The 21,608-nt window shown below is 39.3% G+C and overlaps 1 protein-coding gene across 2 annotated transcripts in view; it reads right to left on the bottom strand.

The window, feature by feature from the left end:
- The window catches only part of SMAD4 (SMAD family member 4), a 61,569-nt gene that overhangs the window by 32,247 nt on the left and 7,714 nt on the right, over positions 1-21,608 (bottom strand). For both annotated transcript variants that reach the window (XR_009454210.1, XM_059707324.1), the window contains exons 2-5: positions 4,766-5,131; positions 3,534-3,708; positions 3,079-3,108; positions 833-1,045 (exon numbers count right to left, since the gene is read on the bottom strand). Coding sequence is in view for 1 of the 2 variants with exons in the window: in XM_059707324.1 (XP_059563307.1) it covers positions 833-1,045; positions 3,079-3,108; positions 3,534-3,708; positions 4,766-5,014 (667 nt within the window). In the remaining variant the exon portion in view is untranslated. The remainder of the gene's footprint in view (positions 1-832; positions 1,046-3,078; positions 3,109-3,533; positions 3,709-4,765; positions 5,132-21,608) is intronic.

Genomic DNA, 21,608 nt, shown 5'->3' with positions numbered 1-21,608 from the left:
AAAAACCTTTCTGAAATAGACTTTTTACTTGAAAAAACACAGTGTTAGCTTATGTAGAATTTAGCTTTATTTCAAAATTGACTAAAATACTTAACATTTATCTTGAGGAATATTAGTCTGTCAAGATCCCTTCTTCTAAGTTTGCACAATAGGAGACTGAGATGACTATTATAAAGCAATAGTCTGCCAGATAAATCAAAAGAAGAACACTGATTAAAGGAAAGTTCGCAATTTCATTACCGTAGATTTTTACAAACATGTTGGTTTAAAACAACTTGTTAATTACTTAACTATTTCTCTCAAAAGTATCTGAAAGCTCAAGAAGCTTCTTACTTCTGCATATAACAGTAGATAAAGTACAAATTAGACCACTAATTTAAATCAATATTATAATCAGTCATTACTTAACTTCCAAGTGACTATACATCAACATAAAAATATTTAAATAAACTACAAACCATATTTTCCCAACAACCTATTTAATACTTATTTACCAATGAAAGATACCATAGTACAGCCCAGCCGGTATGGTTCAGTGGTTGAGCAATGACCTATGAACCAGGAGGTCATGGTTTGATTCCTGGTCAAAGCACATGCCCATTGCGGGCCTGATCCTCAGTAGGGGGTGTGCACATCAATGATTCTCTCTCATCACTGATGTTTCTCTCTTTCTCTCCCTCTCCCTTCCTCTCTCTGAAATTAATAAAGACATATTTTAAAATAGATACCATAGTACTTTTAATTATTACTTACTTGGAGTTTCCCTCCAAGTGTAAATATTCAATGGTTAAGGAAATTCAACTTGCTGACTACATCTGATTCTACAACTCACTTGTGGAAGCCACAGGAATGTTGGGAAAGTTGGTGGTGCTGGTAGCATTAGACTCAGATGGAGCTAGCAGAGCTGGGGTGCTGTATGTCTCCGTCGATGCACGATTACTTGGTGGATGCTGGATGGTTTGAATTGAATGCCCTTCAGTGGATAATGATGGCTGTCCCTCAAAGTCATGTACATATTCATCCTTCACCAACATACTTGGTGGAGCTATATAGAAAATTAAGCATATTTTAAAATCTTATAAGCTTCTATTCTTAGAAAAAAATCTTATAATAATACCTAAAATTAATAATAGTATAAATAATTCAGAGTTTTTTATAATATTTGAAAAGCATACTACTTTATCAGCAAAAGCTATTTATTTAGAGGTAGTGGCACCAGATATATTTTATCAATCAATTTGACTGACCCCTTGAAATTTGAAGCTAGACTATATTCCAACAATGGTTTTGAAGAGGTACTCCTTAGTTAACTTAGAAATAATAATCACCTTAAATATATAACATGAGGCAGACAAAAATAAAATGGCTGGGGAAACTATTTATCCAGATGAGACCAAATTGAGATTGAGCACCGAGCTATATCTTTTTGCTAATTTAACACATGGTAGAAGTATGAGTCAGATCTGATAACTATCCAATTCCAGAATCTAGAATTATTATGTAACATAGTCTTTGAAAGTAAAGTATACTGAATACCCCTAAAGGTTTAGGACCAGACAGAAAAGTCCTAAATGCTAAGTCAAACTTAAATTCCCTTCTAGAAATCCAACCCAAATAATGGTACTCAATAACAGCAGTTTTTTAGGATAGGGAAGGAGTGTGAAGAGTCTTCAGAGCTGGAACCCCTCAGAAACACGCCCCCAAGGAGATTCTAATGTAGCTATCACTACAGTTTCCCAACCCCCAACACCCCTTGAGCTAAATGCTTTAATTCTCCAAAAAACATGGATGGAGAATGGTGACGATGGGAAGTGACATGGTATCAACATCTATGGCGACAGGGCTTTAGCCAATCTGGGTCCCTTCCTAGACCATCACAACAGCTTCTATTATCAACCAATTGTTTGAAGAACCCTAATAACCATGAACAAGTACCAAGGGCACTAGAGTATTCTTCTGTTACGAATGGCACAAAAGAAAAGTGGAGAATAAAAACAAGTGGGCTTTCAGGGTCTTCCTAAATTTTGTTTAAGGTCAGAAATACTGACCCACCTCTAAGATTCTGCAACAGAAGAGGTACTGAGCCACTAACTTCCCCCCAGAACAATGGCACACCTTTTTAAGGTGACAGTGGCTCTTCATCAGAGTTTCTCTGCAAATTAATTAGTTCTTAGAATTTTGAGTTGATTAACATGTTCTAAATAACAGAGCTAATGTTTTAACAGATCTGTTCTCACATATTACACTAAAAAAACACACAAAGAACACACACACCCATTTGTTGTATTTCCCCACCTCAAAACACCTTCTCCTTTTTAAAATAGGACTAGATCATCTGTGATCAGCATATACTTTAAAGCAGTGGTTCTCAACCTGTGGGTCACGACACCCTTTTCACAGGGGTCACCTAAGACCATCCTGCATATTAGATATTTACATTACGATTCATAACAGTAGCAACATTACAGTTTTGAAGTAGCAACGAAAATAATGTTATGGTTGGGTCACAACATGAGGAACTGTATTTAAAGGGCCAGAAGGTTGAGAACCACTGCTTTAAAGTGTCCTTGCTTAATTTACTCAAAATGTAACAAGACTGAAAAAAATATTAATATATATAGTTTTAAATCATTCTTAAAATTCCCTATCATTCATAAAAATAAGTTAAGCTGAAATGAAGAAAGATTAGAATACTGATATTTTTTAATATTATACAAGATTCCAAATTACCAAACATTACAGGTATTTATACCCATTTAAACCCACCTCTGTTAGATTTTCTTCCAAAATAACCAGTTTTAACCGATTCAAAAATATTCTTCCTTTGTATGTTTTATGATCCCCCTATTATATTTTTAGACTACTTTAATTCATAAACAGCATTTCAAATAAAAGCACCAAAAGCTTATTTAAATCCAGTTTTAAATGCTGATGCATGCAACCCCCAAAACCTACATTTCCAAAGGGGCAAGACTTTTTCTTATAAATGAACCAGTATACACAATTTCTAAGTAAATGAAAAATACAGGAGACTGAATAAAAAAAAAAAGAGAAAGTTACAAGAAACAGGTTACTTACCATTACTCTGCAATGTTAATCCCGAGAGATCTTCATTTTTAAAAGGGGGAAAGAAAATGAAACACTAATCATTACCATGAAAATATTTTCCATTGTATTTTAAATTATTAAATGTAAATATAAGCCAAAGTCAAAACTTCATGAACCATTTCAATTCAAGAATAAATGCTATCATAATACATGAAATATTCAACTCTATCATGCTTTCCATCTTATTTTCCAAAACAATATTCTAAATGGGCAAAATACCAACCATTTTGTTTCAGCAATCAAAATACAAGTGTGTTCCAAAGTTGAAATTTAAATATTTATATTTCATTAAAAATGTCTGATTCTTTAACTTTAGTTGGAAGTCCTGGGCCATCTCCAAATTTATAATTTAACTTAGAAAAATTAAAACACTATTGAGATGTTTTCCCTTTGTGCTTCTAAGGAAAAAAGCAAAGTTTACTTACCAATTCCAGGTGATACAACTCGTTCATAGTGATATGGATTCACACAGACACTATCACACTTTAAGTCAAATGCATACTGACAATATTTAACATGTTTTAGTTCATTTTTGTGAAGATCAGGCCACCTCCAGAGACGGGCATAGATCACATGAGGAAATCCTTTACGGCCAGCCACCTAGGAAAAAGAAACAACCATTTATTGAGCATCAGTTATGCATCATACATTATACAAGGCACTTTATACGTGTTCTCATTTAATCCTTACAATCCTATAAAGTCAGTATTTTAATCTCCATTTCATAAAAGAGAAAACTAGCCCTGACCGGTTTGGCTCAGTGGATAGAGTGTTGGCCTGCGGACTGAAGGGTCCCAGGTTCAATTCCGGTCAAGGGCATGTACCTTGGTTGTGGGCACATCCCCAGTAGGGAGTGTGCAGGAAGCAGCTGAATCGATGTTTCTCTCTCATCGATGTTAAAAAAAAAAAAGAGAGAGAGAAAACTAAAGCTCAAAATAACTTACTTGGCTATGGTCACAAAGCAGTGAGCTTAGGTATGATTTCAAAGCCTGTGCCAGGTTTTGAAAATGCAAAAAAACTATGGCTTTGTTGTGGAAATTATGCCTAAAAATCTAGAAATAAAAATGTTAAATCTAATGACATGTTTCTTTAAAAATATTAAGGACTGGAGATATATTATGTAGTTCTACATGAAAAAATATGACCAGTTAAAACAAAAGGTAAAGAAAATTTGTCAAATATAAGCTTTTCAACTTAAGTTTTAAAGATATCCTTGAATTCTTCTAGATTTCTTTAATATAAAAGTACCAAACATACATTATCAGATTTCTAAATTATTTTTAAAAAAAGAACAAGTATAACACAGGTTTCAAAAACATGCATATAATACCAAAAAGGAAAAAAACATAAAAAAGCAACAAGAATAAATACCAAAATGCTAAAGGTATGAGTTTTCTTCTGCCTTTTATTTTTATGTTCCAAATTTTCTACATTTAACATTTTAGTCAGAACATTAAACAATTTTTAAAATACGTCTTTATTATATGGAATACATATTCTTCCATATATCCCCATGGTGGGTATTGGTACAGGATGTGTAATAGCTAAAGAGATGGGGCAAGAATTAAAGTATCCCAAAGTAACTGAAAGGAAACAAGAATTTCTTTTTTAATCTGCCACTACAGAAGATATATGAAAGCTCAAGTACAAGACTAACCTGAAGCCTTCCATCCAATGTTCTCTGTATGGTAACACATTTACTAGGATGAGCTCCATTTGTAGTAATGGCTGTTATTAACGAATCCAATTCATCTTTTTTCTCCTTCAGCTTCTTTACTAAACTTTCAATTGCTCTTTTTGCAAATGTTTCACTCTCTCCACCTTGTCTATGGCACATCAAACTATGTACAATGCTCAGACAAGCATCATTACTTGTTGGTGTATTTGTAATAGACATATTGTCCATTTGTTAAAGTTATTTCTTTTAAATCAAGTATATCTCCAATTTCCAGAGCAATTAGCAGTGAAAAACACTGGCTAATGTCACAAGGCAAATTGTTAAACATGTGGTATTCAGGATAACCTTAAAAAAAGAAAAGAAAAGAAAAAGACATTAGAACACAGTTTACAAAGTAGATTCAATTACTTGGGAAAGATGGAATTGCTCCAGGTAAGTTAAAGATTCAATGCACATAATTAAAATTTGGTGCTTAGCCCCAGCTGGTTTGGCTCAGTGGTTAGAGGGTCGCGCCTGTGGGCTGAAGGGTCCCGGGTTCGATTCCGGTCAAGGGTACATGCCTAGGTTGCAGGCTCAATCCCCAAGAGGGGGCATGCAGGAGGCAGCTAATCAATGATTCTCTCTCGTCACTGATGTTTCTATCTCTCTCTCTCTCTCCCTTCCTCTCTGAAATCAGTAAGATTAAAAAAAAATTGATGCTTAGATTTTTAAATGACTTAATTAAAATGTTGCTGTTTTTGACATTCCAAAAATACTAAAGTTAAGCCTTCTCATTATTATAGAGACATACTCAATCAAGCCTTATTGACTGTATTAGTCACCATAAAGCAGTGGTTCTCAACCTTCTGGCCCTGTAAATTCAGTTCCTCATGTTGTGACCCAACCATAAAATTATTTTCGTTGCTACTTCATAACTGTAATGTTGCTACTGTTATGAATCGTAATGTAAATATCTAATATGCAGGATGATCTTAAGCGACCCCTGTGAAAGAGTCATTCGACCGCCAAAGGGGTCGCGACCCACAGGTTGAGAACCGCTGCAAAGTAAAATCTTAGGAACTTTTAAAAAAGGAATACTTAGGAAGGTCAGTACTTAAAATATTCTTGATAGATACAACCAGTTAAACCTAATAGTCTATCACTAACACACATGAAAAATTCACTGTCACCTAATACAAATGACATTTATCAGTGTACAACACCCATCTTTGTTCAAAGAGACTACTGACAACAATAAAAAAAATAAACTTTTAAATGGGCAAAGGATTCTAAAACTCATTTCTACAAAGCATGGCCATAAAGTACATGAAAAATGCTCAATCATTAATCACTAGGGAAATGCAAATCAAAAACACAAGGAGATACCACTTCACACCCACTAGGTTGGATAAATCAAAAGGATATACAGAGAAAGACAAATACCATATAATTTGTCTTTCACTACAGAATCTAATGAACAAAATAAACAAACAAAATAGAAACAGACTAACAGATATGGAAAACAGATGGACAAGCTGTCAGAGGGAAGAGAGGCTAGGTGAAAAAGGTGACGGGATTAAAAAAAAACATTTCATGGACACAGACAACAGTGACTACCAGAGGGAAAGTGGGATGAGGGGAAGTAAAAGAAGGTAAAGGGGGCGGTAAATGGTGATGAAAGGACACTTGACTTCGGGTGGTGAACACATAATACAATATACAGATACTGTGTTATAGAACTGTACACTTGAATACTTGAATCCTATAATTTTATTAACCAATGTTACCCCAATAAATTCACTAAAAATTTTTTTTAATGATATATAGATCAGACAATAGGGTAGTGAAGGCCTTGGGCAAGGGGCAAGGGTGGGCCAGAAGGGATCAATGGGGAGAAAAGGGGGACATAAACCTTTCAACAATAAAGATTTAAAAAGAATAATTTAAAAAATAACTTGGGCTAGAAAAGATATTTTCTAAAAAGGATATACAGTAAGTACTGGCAACGGAGTGGAGAAAATCAAACTCTCATAAATTGCTATTAGGATTGCAAAATGGTACAGCCACTTTTGGAAAGTTGTCTGACAATTCCTCAATATGTTAAACAAAGAATTACCCTATGACCCAGCAATTCCATCCAAGACTACTGAAAACCTATGTCCACACAAAAATCTGTACATAAATGTTCATAGCAGCAGCATTCATAATATCCAAAAAGTAAATACAACCCAAAAGTCCATCAACTGATAAATGTATAAATGAGTATATCCATACAATGTAATATTATCCTATATAATAAAAGCCCAGCGACTGAAACAGCGGAATGACCAGAACCAGAGACCAGAACAACCATGGCTCTTTGCCCCGGCTGGCCCTGTCCCCCAGCGGGGACCCCCACCCAGATCGGGGGCGTGGCCAGCCTACAAACCACCCCCAGGCCCCTCGCCCCCCAGCAGGGACCCTCAACCCAATCCAGGGCCCCCATCAGGGTAGGCTGGCCAGTCCCCACCTGTGCACCAGGACTCTATCCTATATAATAAAAAGGGTAATATGCAAATAGACCCTAACGGCAGAACAACCAGAATGACCGCTCAACCAGTGACTATGAGGCACACTGACCACCTCTCAGTCCCTTTCCCTGGCCGGCAGGCTCCGAGTGCCCAATGGCGAACAGGGAACCAGGGGTGGGTGGTGGGGGACGCGGGTGGTGCCAGGCCAAGGCCCCCACCCCACCAGTTGCCCCACACACAGAGGGGGCAGGGCCAGCGATCAGGCAGGAACTGCCGACCTCTTGGTCCCTTCCCCTAGTGGTCAGACTCTGATCGCCTGATGGTGAACAGGGAACCGGGGTGGGTGGTGGCAGGGGGCGGGGCCAGTGAGTGGGTGGAATGGCTGACCTCTTGGTTTTTTCCCCCCCGGCCGGCAGGCTCCAATCACCCGATAGCGAACAGGGAACCAGGAGTGGGTGGCGGCGGGGTGTGGGGCTGGCTGTAGGTAGCCGGGGAAGATGGCCCTGATCACAGGCCAGGCCTAGGGACTGTACCCACGCACGAGTTTTGTGCGCCATGTCTCTAGTTCAGTCATAAAAAGGAATTAAGTACTGGTACATGCTACAACATGGATGAACCTAGAAAACATGCTAAGTGAAAGAAGCCAGTCACAAATGGTCACATATTATATAACCCAATTTATATGAACTATCCAGAATAGGCAAATCCATAAAACAAAAAGTAGAATAGCGGTTGCCAGAGGCTAGGGGAAAGAGGAACGAGGAGTGACTGCTAATGGGTATGAAGTATCTTTTGGGGGTAATGATAATGTTCTAAAATTGATAGCGGCTGCCGAAACCAGTTTGGCTCAGTGGATAGAGCGTCGGCCTGCGGACTGAAAGGTCCCAGGTTCGATTCCGGTCAAGGGCATGTACCTGGGTTGCAGGCACATCCCCAGTAGGCGATGTGCAGGAGGCAGCTGATCGATGTTTCTCTCTTATCGATGTTTCTAACTATCTCTCTCCCTCTCTCTCTGTAAAAAATCAATAAAATATGTATTAAAAAAAATAAATAAATAAATAAAATAAAATAAAATTGATAGCGGTGATGCATAACTCTTATCATTCTAGTGAAAACCACTGATGTTTATACTTTAAAAGGGTGAATTTTATAGTTTGTGAATTATATCTCAATAAAGTTATTTAAAAAGAGAGAGAGAGAGACCACTGAGCCCTGTCCAGGTGGCTCAGTTGGTTGGAGCATCGTCCCATACACCAAAAGGTTGTGGGTTCAATTCCCAGTCAGGGCACATACCTAGGTTGCAAGTTCAATCCTGGCTGGGGAGCATAAGGGAGGCAACCCATCAATGTTTTCTTTCTCACACCGATGTTTCTCTCTCTTTTTTTTTTTTAATATATTTTATTGATATTTTACAGAGAGGAAGGGAGAGAGATAGAGAGTTAGAAACATCGATGAGAGAGAAACATCGATCAGCTGCCTCCTGCACACCCCCTACTGGAGATGTGCCCGCAACCAAGGTACATGCCCTTGACCGGAATCGAACCTGGGACCTTTCAGTCCGCAGGCTGATGCTCTATCCACTGAGCCAAACCGGTTTCGGCTGTTTCTCTCTCTCTTTTTGTCTTTTTCTTTCTCCCTCTCCCTCTCTTCCTTCCCCGCCTCTCTCTCCCTCCCTCCTTCCCACTGTTCCTTCCTCTCTCTCTAAAAATCAATAAAAACATATTCTTGGCCCAGCTAGTGTGGCTCAATCGGTTGAGCATCATCCCATGCACCAGGAGGTCACTGGTTCAATTCCCAGTCAAGGTACATGTGCAAGTTGTGGGCTCAATCCCCAGTAGGGAGTGTGCAGGGGGCAGCTGATCAGTGTTTCTCTCTCTTTTTAAAAACAACACTGAATTCCTCAAAAATTTTTACCTGTGAAAGCAACAAAGTAAATTATTTTCTTCTTTTTCAACTGTTTTTTCATTGATTTATTGGAGAGAAAGAGGAAGAGAGAAGCATCAATGAGAGAGAAACATGATCAGCTGCCTCCTGCACACCCCCTACTGGAGATCAAACCCATAACACAGGCATGGGATATGCATGGGACAATGCTCAACCAACTTACCCACACAGGCCAGGGCAATTATTTTCAAAACAAACTAAAAAATATATATGGCTAATATGTAAAGTGTACCCTCAGGAGTTCAACCAAGAGACTAGGAGTTCGACCACTCGCTATGATGTGCGCTTACCACCAGGGGGCGGCGTGGAACAAAGGAAGGCCCTGGCCAGCAGCCAGAAGGCCCCAATCAGCCCTGATCGCAGGCCAGGCCTAAGGACCCTACCTGTGCACAATTTTCGTGCACCAGGCCTTTAGTAGAAAATAAATATTAATGAAGAATCTATACTTATATGTACAAAACTAAAGTAACTTATCTGACTTCAAGTTTGAACACGGAATACGAAAAAGCCATCAGTCTAAGATTAAATGACATAAAGCTGGAGTGTAGCTACACTTTTAATGCCGAGTCGTTTTTCTTTATTGGTTGATGTTGTTGCATTCCATGCTTATTTCGCTTTTATTTTCCTTTGCTCTTTACTTGAATCTTTAAAAATCCACCGCCAACACCAAATAAATAAAACGCAGTCCATACCAAAACCTGTTCCTCTTCTGATGACCTTTATTTCTAAAGCATTAATTCCATTCAATTACCAATGCTGGAAAAGCTTGGTAAATCATCTTTGACCTCCCTGTTTCATTACCCCCACATTCTCTCACAAAGTTACATAATTCTTTACCTTAGTCATTTCTATCAATCGCCTTTCTTTTTTATTTTTTTATTAAAAAAAAAAACGATTTCAAATATGTGACATGCAATAAACCTTAATATTTCAAGTAAAACGATCTTATAAATATGTTACATCCAATAAACATTAATATCTCAAGAAAAATTATTTTAAATATGATGTTACATGAAATAAACACCAATTATTCAGGAAAAATGATCTTACATATATTACATGCAATATACATTAATATTTCAAGAGTAAAAGGATTTTAAGTATAATGATATTACCAAATATCACAAAAGTTGTAGGAAATATTAAAAATCTGCAAATAACAGGATTACTTCTATTATATTCTAGTATATTTTTCCCCCTCTGGCTCTATTTTTGTTCATCAGTTTGTTGTTTATTATATTCCACAAATGAGTGAGATCCTATGACATTTATCTTTCTCCAACTGGGTTATTTCACTTAGCATGATGCTTTTAAAGTCTATTTTGCTGGATATCAGTATTGCTATGCCAGCTTTTTTTTTCTTTTTCATTTGCTTGGAAAATTTTTTCCCAACTCTTCACTTTCATTCTGTGTGTGTCTTTTTTTTTTTTTTTTTGAGGTGGGTCTCTTGTAGACAGCGTATAGTTGGGTCATGTTTTTGTATCCATTCAGCTATCCTACACCTTTTGATTGGAGCATTTAGTCCATTTACATTTAGGGTTATTATTGAGAGGTTCTTATTTATAGCCATTTTAATTCTGTATGGCCAGGTTTCTCTCTCTGTTTCTTCTTCTCAGCAATCCCTTACAGCAATCCATTTACCATTTCTTATAATGCTGGCTTAGTGGTAATGAACTCCTTTAGCCTTTTTTTTTTTTTTTTTTTGGTCTGGGAAGCTCTTTATTTGACCGTCTATTTTGAATGATAGTCTTGCTGGATATAGTAATCTTGATCTCAGATCCTTTACCTTTACCTTGAGTACTTCATGCCATTCCCTTCTGGCCTGCAGAATTTCTGGTCAGAAATCAGGTGTCAGCCTTATGGGAACTCCTTTGTAAGTAAGTTTTCTTTTGCTGCCTTTAAGATTATCTCTGTCTTTAATTTTTGGCATTTTATTATGATGTGTCTGGGCGTGGACCTGTTTGAGTTCTTCTTGTTCGGGGTTCTCTGTGCCTCCTGAACTTCTGTGACTTTTTCCTTTACCAGGTTAGGGAAGTTTCCTACCATTATTTTTTCAAACACCTTCTCTATTCCTTTCTCCCTTTCTGCCTCTTCTGGCACAGCTGCTATTCAAATATTGTTACGCTTCACATTGTCCCACAGCTCCCTTAAGCTGTCCTCCTGTTTTTTAATTGTTTTTTCTTTTTGGTGCTCTAATTGAGTGATATTTTCAACTCTGTCTTCTAATTGACTGATTCGATCCTCAGATTCCCCTAATCTGCTGTGTATTCCTTTCAATGTGTTCCTTATTTATTGTTATGTCATTCTTTATCTGACTGTTCTTTTTTCATAGTTCTTTATCTTTTTTCATACTGTTGAGCATTTTTAACATCATTACTCTGAACTCTGTTTCAGATAAATTTCTTATCTCTGCTTCATTTATCTCTACTTCTTAAGAATTCTCTAGTTCTTTCATTTGGGGGTTGTTTCTTTGTTTCCTCATTTTGGTTGTCTGTGTTTGTGACTATGTATCAGGTAGATCCTCTATGCCTCTCAATCTCTAGTGCAGGACAGTGTTAAAAGCTGTTTCTGACTAACTGGATCAGGCAAAGACTCAAATCCTCCGGAGACCACCTCTGTCTACAGATTAATAGGATTCTGACTTGAATTGCCCCTGGGGAATTGTCCTCAGGTGTGGTGAGAGTTTTTTTCAACAGGGTGGGGTAGTTGCTTCTGTCTGGAGGCTAATAATCTCTTAAGTGGCCTCAGGGCAAAGTGTTTTCCAATAGGATGTGTCAACTGTCTTCCCCCCAGCAGAAACAGATGTCTATGTGGGAAAGATGTCCTCTGCTGTGTGAGGGATGACTCAGCCCAGGAAACTTGGGGGTCTGCCTTCTGAGCTTTATCCCGAGTCCCGTCCTGGGTTCTGCTCTCACAGCTCCAGTCCACTTCAACCTCCCTCTGCCAAAGCACAAGGTGGGTGGCTCCACAGGGAATTTTTGTGCATTGGCCCTTTAAGAGGGTGCCCAAACTTTCAGCTGCCACTCCCTAGCAGACAGCACCCCACTGCTTTTCACAGCCAAATGTTATGTGGGTACCCTCCTAAGTTTGGTGTTCTCTGCTGGGGAGCCCAGCTTCGGGAATAGTTCTCAGAGTTCTCAGGGGCAACCATCCACAGCTGAGATATCTCTCTGGGACTTCAGCTGCTGTCTGTGGGTGCCCAGCCAGCCCTTTCTCGCCTCTGCCCCTCCTATCAGTCTATATGCCTTCTCCACCTTCAGTCCTTGGGTATCAGGGTTCTCTCTTGCTAGTTTTCCATTGATTATTCAGGAATCCTTTCCGTATTTCAGTTGTCATTCCCAATCTCCTCCTTTCTATTCTCCCTGGCATTGTTGCAGTTTGGGGCATCCTTAGAATTTATATCAATCACTTGGTATTTAACATGTGTTCCCCCTTATTGTTATCTGTTTTACGTAAATGCCTGTCTCCTCAGCTAATGATAAGCCCCATGCAGAGAAAAGGCAGTTTTTCTTATATCTTTGGATACTTAGCACATTCAATAGATACATATTTGAAGGTACACTTTCCAGATAACCAAAATTTACCTACATGGGGGGATGGAGGCATTGGAGTCAGAGATCTGCATTAGAATCCTAGCTAAGCTGGCATGGCTCAGTGGTTAAGCTTCGATCTATGAACCTGGAAGTCACAGTTCAATTCCCAGTCAGGACACATGCCTGGGTTGCAGGCTCAATCCCCAATAGGGGGCGTGCAAGAGGCAACTGATCAATTATTCTCTTTCATCATTGATGTTTCTCTCTCTCTCTCTTTCTTTCTTCCTCTCTCTCTCTCTCTCTCTCTCTCTCTCTCTCCCTCCCTCCCTCCCCCTTCCTCTCTGAAATTAATAGAAATATATCTTTAAAAAGGAAATAATAAAAAAGAATCCTAGCCCACACACTAAGTAGTTGAAGAAATTAAGTTAATTTGTCTTAAACTCTGAATCTGGATTAAAAAGAGAGTGTATAGAGCTCAAATGAGAAAGTCTATACCATAAAGTGATACGGTTCAATAAAAAACAGCTATTACCTAAATACCAAAATGTTTATTTTTTTTTAAGATATTTTATTGATTTTTCACAGAGAAAAAGGGAGAGAGGTAGAGAGTCAGAAACATCGATCAGCTGCCTCCTGCACATCTCCCAGTGGGGATGTGCCCACAACCCAGCTACACGCCCTTGACCGGAATCGAACCCGGGACGCCCCAGTCCGCAAGCCGACGCTCCATCCACTGAGCCAAACCGGTTTCGGCCAAAATGTTTAATTGTTTAAAATTTTTTTCCCCTAAAACACACTATGCATTTTTATGCACTTTCTCCTATTAAAACTTGTCAAAATTTAGGAGGGCAGGGGCTGAAGTAGACCATCCAAGGACTCACAACTCAAATATAGGAGCCAGGAAAATTTTATAAATGAAAAAAATGTGCCAGGTGTAAAGATATATGGAGAGGAGTACAAGTGCATGCTCATCAAATGGGTAGCCACTATGCATTTCCAGTGGAAGTGACATTTCAGAATGCTAGTCCATGCTGGTAGATCTTCAATGTCCATTTGTATGTGAAATCTCATTTTTAAGTTATTTCCCAATATTTATTTGTGGGGGAAATGGAGGGAAAAGAGGAAAAGCAAGAAACCACTGTGTATGCCAAATAAAATACACCTTCAAACTCAAACCTGGCCCAAGAGTGCCACCAGTTTAAAATCTCTGAATTCCACCTTGTAACAATTTTAGTTTCTAGACTGAAAGCTCTAGGGGCAGCAACTGTATACATCTTATTCATTGTTATAAACCCAATTCCTAGGACACTTAAGTGCCCCTTATTATCAGATCAATGCATTTCTGTATGTGCTTTCAGATTCTTTCTCATGCTTTTCTTCAGTATAAAACATTCTGTCCCATTTTATCCACTTGGTAAGTCCTAGCCATCCTTCAAGTGCCCTTTAAATATCTCAGTTTTTCCAGGACCACGCCCTAACACACTATCTCTTCTCCTCCCAATCCTAGAGGAGAATTACTTCCCTGGTCTGTTTACTGTATGTCCCCTGTGTATTACTTGATCTCTACAGCAAATTTAAAATATACCCCAATTAAAACACATAGTATTATAGTTAGTTGATTATGTATTTTGTCTCACACTTTGTTACCACAAATCTAGAAGTTCAAGAAAGCAGCAACACTTTCTCATCTTAAAAATTCCCAGTACCTTGCAGTTCCTGACATATACCAGGTAAAAGTTTGTGGGTTGACTATAGCTTTTTGATCTATAGTGCAAATACTTTGTTGTTGAACTCATTTTCTGGTATTACATTCCAAAAGATTTGTACCAATTTATAATGTAATGAAAGTGTTTGAGTATCACTATTTCACCATAATCTCACCATCAGATGTTATCATTTCTAAAATCTAAGTTATCTTTGGGCCTAATGGTATCTCAAAAACTGTTTTAATTGCACATATCTTTGAGAACGAATGAAAATATCTTTGCTTTCTTAAACAGAGCTTTTTCAGCCCTAGCTGGTTTGGCTCAGTGGATAGAGCATCAGCCTGTGGACTGAAGGGTCCCGGGTTCGATTCCGGTCAAGGGCACATGCCTGGGTTGCAGGCTCGATCCCCAGTGGGGGGCATGTAGGAGGCAGCTTATTAATGATTCTCTCTCATCATTGATGTTTCTATCTCTCTCTCCCTCTCACTTCCTCCCTGAAATCAATAAAAATATATATTTTTTAAAGAAAGAGCTTTTTCATGTGTTTGTCTTTGTTGTATTCCTCTGACCACAAGTGTCTAAAACATTATCAAAAAGTTCTTTGTATAAAAAATAGTATCAGCAGGGGTGTACAGATGTTTTCCTATATTAAATAGCTCTACATTGTAGTTTTTTAAAGAGTGATATGTAATGAGAGTAGACAAGGGCACTAGTTGGTATAAATAAAATTATATGTTCTAATTAAAGCTCTAGCAGCATGACTGAAGCAAGTTAACATCTCCTCCAAGTCTCTCATCTATAAAATGGGAAAAATACATGCCTTGCTAACTTTACAGACTTGCTATGCTAATCAAATGCAACAATGTACATAAAAGCAATCTGAAACCACAAATTGACCAATCCAACACTGTATCTACCTACTATGTGCAAATTACCACAGATACAAAACAAGCAACACATAATGAAAAAGTTCTCAACTCTATCAGACCAACATCTCATTTTGTAACAAATAATTTATATCACCATTAGCATTCTTGAAACAATTCTAACCTATTTGACATATTTTAAAAATTTTAACAATGCCATAATTGTTAGAGAAGATTAATATATAATAAAGTATGTATTTTAATAAAAATGCTCCAGCATATCAATAAATTTAGATAATATAATAAAAATGATAGACGCTTGCACTTATATGTAGAATCATCATAAATATGACAACTACAGGTGTTTTGTTTTGGCAACTCAAATAGCACAGTGATAAAGTTGGACATGGATTTTCCAAAATGGTGAACTCCTGATAAAGTGCCAAACAAAACAACTTCATTAAGAAACCAAATTAAGAGCCTGGCCAGCGTGACTTGGTGGTTGAGCATCAACCCAGGAGGCAGGAGGTCGTGGTTCGATTCCTGGTCAAGGCACATGCCCAGGTTGCAGGCTTGATCCCCAGTAGGGGGCATGCAGGAGGCAGCCAGTAAATGATTCTCTTATCATTGATGCTTCTATCTCTCTCCTTCTCCTTCCTCTCTGAAATATACATACATATTTTTTTCTTTTTTTAAAGAAAGAAACCAAATTAATAGAAACTTGATTTCTGAAAAATTGAGTACATATTAAGATGGAGTTTGATTCTAGGTTAATTATATGTTTCCTCCTACACAAATTTCTGGGGCATTTGAAAGTGTTGTGGATCCAACATAATTCTTCAAAATCCTTCACATTGCAAGATGGCATCCCCACCCCCCACCCACCAAAGCTCCTCCCACTAATATCCACATCCCTTAAAGAGCAATACTTACTCCACTGATAATCATGGATAACTCCACTGATAATCATGGATACAGAAGATCCAAATACATTACCCTAAGTAACAGATGCCAAAAGAGATAGGTGTGAAAGTGAATTGGGACTGTAAATGAGAAAGCATGGAAAGTCCACGTGTAAACTATATCTTACCATGATATATCAGTCAGGCTAGGCTACACTATGTTGCAGTGACAACCAACCCCCAAAATATCAATAGCTTAAATCACAGGTGTATTTTCTGCATAAACTGGGAGCACTGCTCATTGTTCTCTCTCAGGGATTAGACTAACAAAGACTTTATCTCTACATATGTCCTTAAATGGCGGCGAAGAGATAGGATAATTCACGCACTGTCTTTCAAAGGTCGACCATCCCTTCTGCTCACATTTGACCAGCCAAAGTCATACGCCCATGTCAGTGGTTCTCAACCAGAGCAACTTTGTCCCCCAGGGTCATTTGGCAATATCTAGAGACATTTTTGATTTTCACAACTGGAATGGGGAAGTGAGAAGCAGAACGCTACTGGCATCTAGCAGGCAAAAGCCAGGGCTGCTGCCAAACATCCCACAATGCACAGGACAGCCACCTACAACAAAAATTTATCCAGCCCCAAATGTCAATTTTGCCAAGGTTGAGAAGCCCTGAACCATGCCTAGTTTCAAGGTTCGGGTGGGAGACAGAGAAGTGCAAGACAGAAGAGAGCCATCAGATTGATTATTGGTGGAATAGTACCAATTACTACCACATGTGAATTAGAATTTGCCAGGCTCAAAGGATATCATAGGGAAAAGCAAAGGGATAAGAATACAGATGTTTTGTCTAGAGTACGTCCATGATAGGAAAGAGGGGGAGAAATAAAAACATCAGATATCCATTAGAAAGAAAACTATAGTAAGAAGATGGAGAATAGCTTTAGAAAGTGAAACAGAAAACTAGTTAGGAGACAGTAATCAGAAGAGTAATAGGGCCTCGACCAGAGATATGGGCAAGGAAAACAAAAGAAGTGTTTCTAAGTAGAACAGACTAGATATTTTAATCACCTAAGTATAAGGGATGAAAAGAAGGGACAGTCAAAAGATGACCACTGCCCGGTTGGTGTGGCTCAGTGGTTGAGCATCAACCTATGCACCAAGTCACCAGTTCAATTCCCCGTCAGGGCACATACCCGGTTGTGGGCTCGATCCCCAGTGGGGCTGTGCAGGAGGCAGCCGATGGATGATTCTCTCTCATCACTGATGTTTCTCTTTCTCCTTTCTTCTCTGAAATCAATAAAAACATTTTTTTAAAAGATGACCCATCTCCTAGACAGATTAATTGAAAAATGACAGAATAAGATTTAAGAGGTTAAGTATGCTAAATTTTAAAGAGCTCAATAGAGAAGCCTATCTGAAAGTCTCTAACACACAGGTATTAGATAAAATAGAACTGTAATAGAACAAATAATCCCATGGTGACAGTGGTAATGGGAGGTAGAAAGTCACTAGAAGGGACAAAGTTTTGTTCTTTTATCTATCTACTTATTGTGTACTAGAGGCCCGGTGCACAAAAATTTGTGCACTCGGGGGGAAGGGGGTGTCCCTCAGCCCGGCCTGTGCCCTCTTGCAGTCTGGGACCCCTCGGGAGATAACGACCTGCTGGCTTAGGCCTGCTCCCGGGTGGCAGAGGGCAGGCCCAATCCCTAGGTGCAGCCCCTGGTCGGGCTCAGAGCAGGGCTGATTGGGGAGTTGGGGTGCCGCCCCCGTCACACTCAAGGCAGGGTTGATGGGCAGGTTGCGGCGCAACCCCGTCATGCACAGAGCAGGGCCAATCAGGGGGTTGGGGCACTGCCCCTGTCACTCACAGAGCAGGGCCCATCAGGGGGGTTGGGGCTCCGTACCCTGTCACGCAGAGCAGGGTCGATCAGGGGGTTCGGGAGCTCCCCCCTTTCACGTACAGAGCAGGGCCCATCAGGGGATTGGGGAGCTCCCTCCTGTCACGCACAGAGCAGGGCCGATCAGGGGGTTGGGGAGTTCCCCCGTCACTCACAGAGTAGGGCCGATAGGGGAGTTGGAGCACCACCCCCATCACACACAGAGCAGAGCGGATCAGGGGGTTGGGGCGCCGCACCCTGTCACGAACAGAGCAGGGCCAATAGGGAGGTTGTGGCCCCGCCCCGTCACATACAGAGCCGCAGGGCAATCAGGGGGTTTGGGTGCTGCCCCGTCACGCTGATCCCAGTGCCAGGAGGCCTCGCGGCTCCGCTGATCCTGGTGCTGGGAGGCATATTACCCTTTTACTATATAGGACAGAGGCCTGGTGCATGGGTGGGGGCCGGCTGGTTTGCCCTTAAGGGTGTCCTGGATCAGGTTGGGGGTCCCTACTGGGGTGCCTGGCCAGCCTGGATGAGGGGATGATGGCTGTTTGCAGCTGGTCACACACCCTTCAGGGTGGGGGTCCCCACTGGGGTGCCTGGCCAGCCTGGATGAGGGGATGATGGCTGCTTGCAGCTGGTCACACACCCTTCAGGGTGGGGGTCCCCACTGGGGTGCCTGGCCAGTCTGGGTGAGGGGTTGAGTGCTATTTTCAGGCTGGCGGGTGACTGAAGCTCCCAACCGCTCCTTTTTTTCTTTTTCTTTTTTATTCTGGGCCAGCTTTAGCTCTCAGGCTTGGCTCCAGCTCTTAGGCCTCCGCTGCTAAAAGCAGGTTTCTGGCCTTTGTTTACCTTCTGTATTTGAAACAATGTTGCGATCCTGCTGGCTGAAGCCCGGGCCTAAAGCAGATTTCTGGGGTTTTGTTTAGCTTCTATATTTGTTACAATGTTGCTTAGAGTGCAGCTGAGAGGCTGGCAAGGCAGGCGAGGAAGTTGGCTTCCTCCGTCACTGAAGGAAGCAAGCCTCATGTTAGTTTCAAGCTGCCTAGCTGCCTGGCTGCCGGCCGCCATCTTGGTTGGCAGTTAGTTTGCATATCTCACTGATTAGCCAATGGGAAGGGTAGTGGTCATACGCTAATTACCATGTTTCTCTTTTATTAGATAGGATTTTGTCTCTAGCCTTGTTTTAATCATAATGTGCCACCTGATGTTGACCATATGGATCTAACAGCAACTCCAAGCTAATTAAGTTACTCTCTAAAAATAAAAAGGCTAATTGCTGGCCTGAAGGGCTCTCATGGAGTTCATAAACTTTAATTAATTAATGTTGGTATGTTTTTATTTCTCAGATGTCTACTTTTGAATTATCAGCTGTATTATATATGGAACAAACATACAAGTATATTTTCTATAAGTTATAGGTATTTTATTAATGATCAATAAGCAATTAATACAGAAATATTTGAGAAACGTGCTTAACACTAGAAAGACTGAAACTTAGTATATACCTATATTGCCCAAAAGCAGTCAAAATGACTGCATTGTGAAAGAATAATATCGGAGCACTCTTCACTTATGTTCCTTAGCTTTTCCAATAACTCACTTCTATTCAACATATCTTTCATGAATTTAGGGCGCAAAAGAAATAAAATAAACAACTTATTAGAACAAGTATCACTGCATAAAGATTCGAATAACAAGTACTAGTTTAGCTTATTGAGCAACTGCAACTTATCAAGTATCGACAATTTATCATGTACTTGTATGTTATCATGTGACGGTAATCGAAAAAAAATGAAAACTGTTATTTCAATACAGGGCCGAACTGGTCATATAAGAAATTTACTCAATTCAATAATAAGAGTCATTTGATTATTTAAAATTTCCCAGGCAGTCAAAATGACTGCTTTTGGGCAATATAGGAATAACACATATATATATACCAGAAATGAAGGACGGGGAGGTAACTACAATTATTAATAAACGCATTTATATGTTGTACAAAAAGTCACAAAATTCTAAGACATTGTGTCCTTATATACATAATTGTTTTTCTAATTGAAATTAAAAAGCAGTCAAAATGACTTCCTTGGGCAATCTAGTGTTAAGTTAACAAGAAATAAAAGTCTAACCTGGTGAAATATCACTAGGAAGAAATTCTAATCATAGCCTTAAAACCAAGAAAAAAGAATCTGCATGTTTAGTTCAACAGCCTGTAGCACAAGCTTAAAGCCTAGATTCTAAACCAGAGGTCCTCAAACTTTTTAAACAGGGGGCCAGTTCACTGTCCCTCAGACATTCCACACATGTGCACTGCGGGCCCAGGACGAGTCGGCTGCTAAGCAGGACAGGCAGCAGCGGCAAAAACACCCGGCGGGCCGATAAATGTTTTCAGGCCACATGTGGCTCGCAGGCCGTAGTTTGAGGACCCCTGTTCTAAACAGAGGAACATTCAAGAGTTGAGGGTCATCAAAAGAAAACCTTCCAAAAACACAAAGGATTATAGACCTAGGTATTAGTGATTTAAAAACCTGGGATGGGAATAATACAATCAGAATGCTTTTGTGATAACTTTTAAGATGAAGTATAAGAAACAAATTTAGAAGTGTGCTTGTTTACCCATAGGTCTTAGATTTAAATATCATACTGCAACACTGGTGATTTCCAGAGGGAAAGGGGCTGGAGAGAGGTAGAAGAGGGTAAAGGGGCAATAAATGGTGTTGGAAGGAGACCTGACTTTGGGTGGTGTACACACAGTACAATATACAGATGACACACTATAAAATAGTACACCTGAAACCTATATAATTTCATTAACCAATGTCACCCCCAACAAATTCAATGAAAATTAAAATAAACAATCATCATATTGGTATACCAGCTTCACTTTAAATGATCTTATTTAAAAATTAACGTTTTTCTGTACTCTCATCTGCTTCTACATTCAATCTGTTATGACATGTTGTTTTGGTTAAAGTATATGAAGAAAATGTGCCTCACATAGATAACTAATTGGAAATGAGGAGTATTTTAATGGCCTTTTAAGGTAATGGATATTCAATTTTTATCCAACACCAAGTGCAACAAATGGCAATTCTTAATGTTAATTGCAACGTGAAATCTGAATCCACATCAATGAATTTCTTGGCTCTGCTATATAAAAATCCATTGGTCTATAATGTATTTTGAATGGACCTCCTTACCCATGCATGATTTTGTAACATCATGCATTGGTCATCTGGGAAAATATTAGTTTAATGAGTTATACAGATCTTCCAAATGTTGAAAGATTTTATGTATTTTAATAACATACCTTAATAGCACCACCAATTTGTTCACTCATTTTCTTTCTTTCCTTTTTTTAAGGTGGGCAGAGGAGGAAGTTTTTTTAATATATGTTTTTATTGACTTTAGAGAGAGGAAGGGAGAGATAGAAACATCAATGAGAAACATCAACATTGACTGGCTACCCTCTGCTGGCGATCCATCCCAAAA

The sequence above is a fragment of the Myotis daubentonii genome, chromosome 8 (assembly GCF_963259705.1).
Source record: "Myotis daubentonii chromosome 8, mMyoDau2.1, whole genome shotgun sequence".
In the NCBI taxonomy this organism is placed as follows: domain Eukaryota; kingdom Metazoa; phylum Chordata; class Mammalia; order Chiroptera; family Vespertilionidae; genus Myotis; species Myotis daubentonii.
Note: the sequence above shows the minus strand (reverse complement) of the source record. Positions and strands in the feature narration are given on the sequence as shown.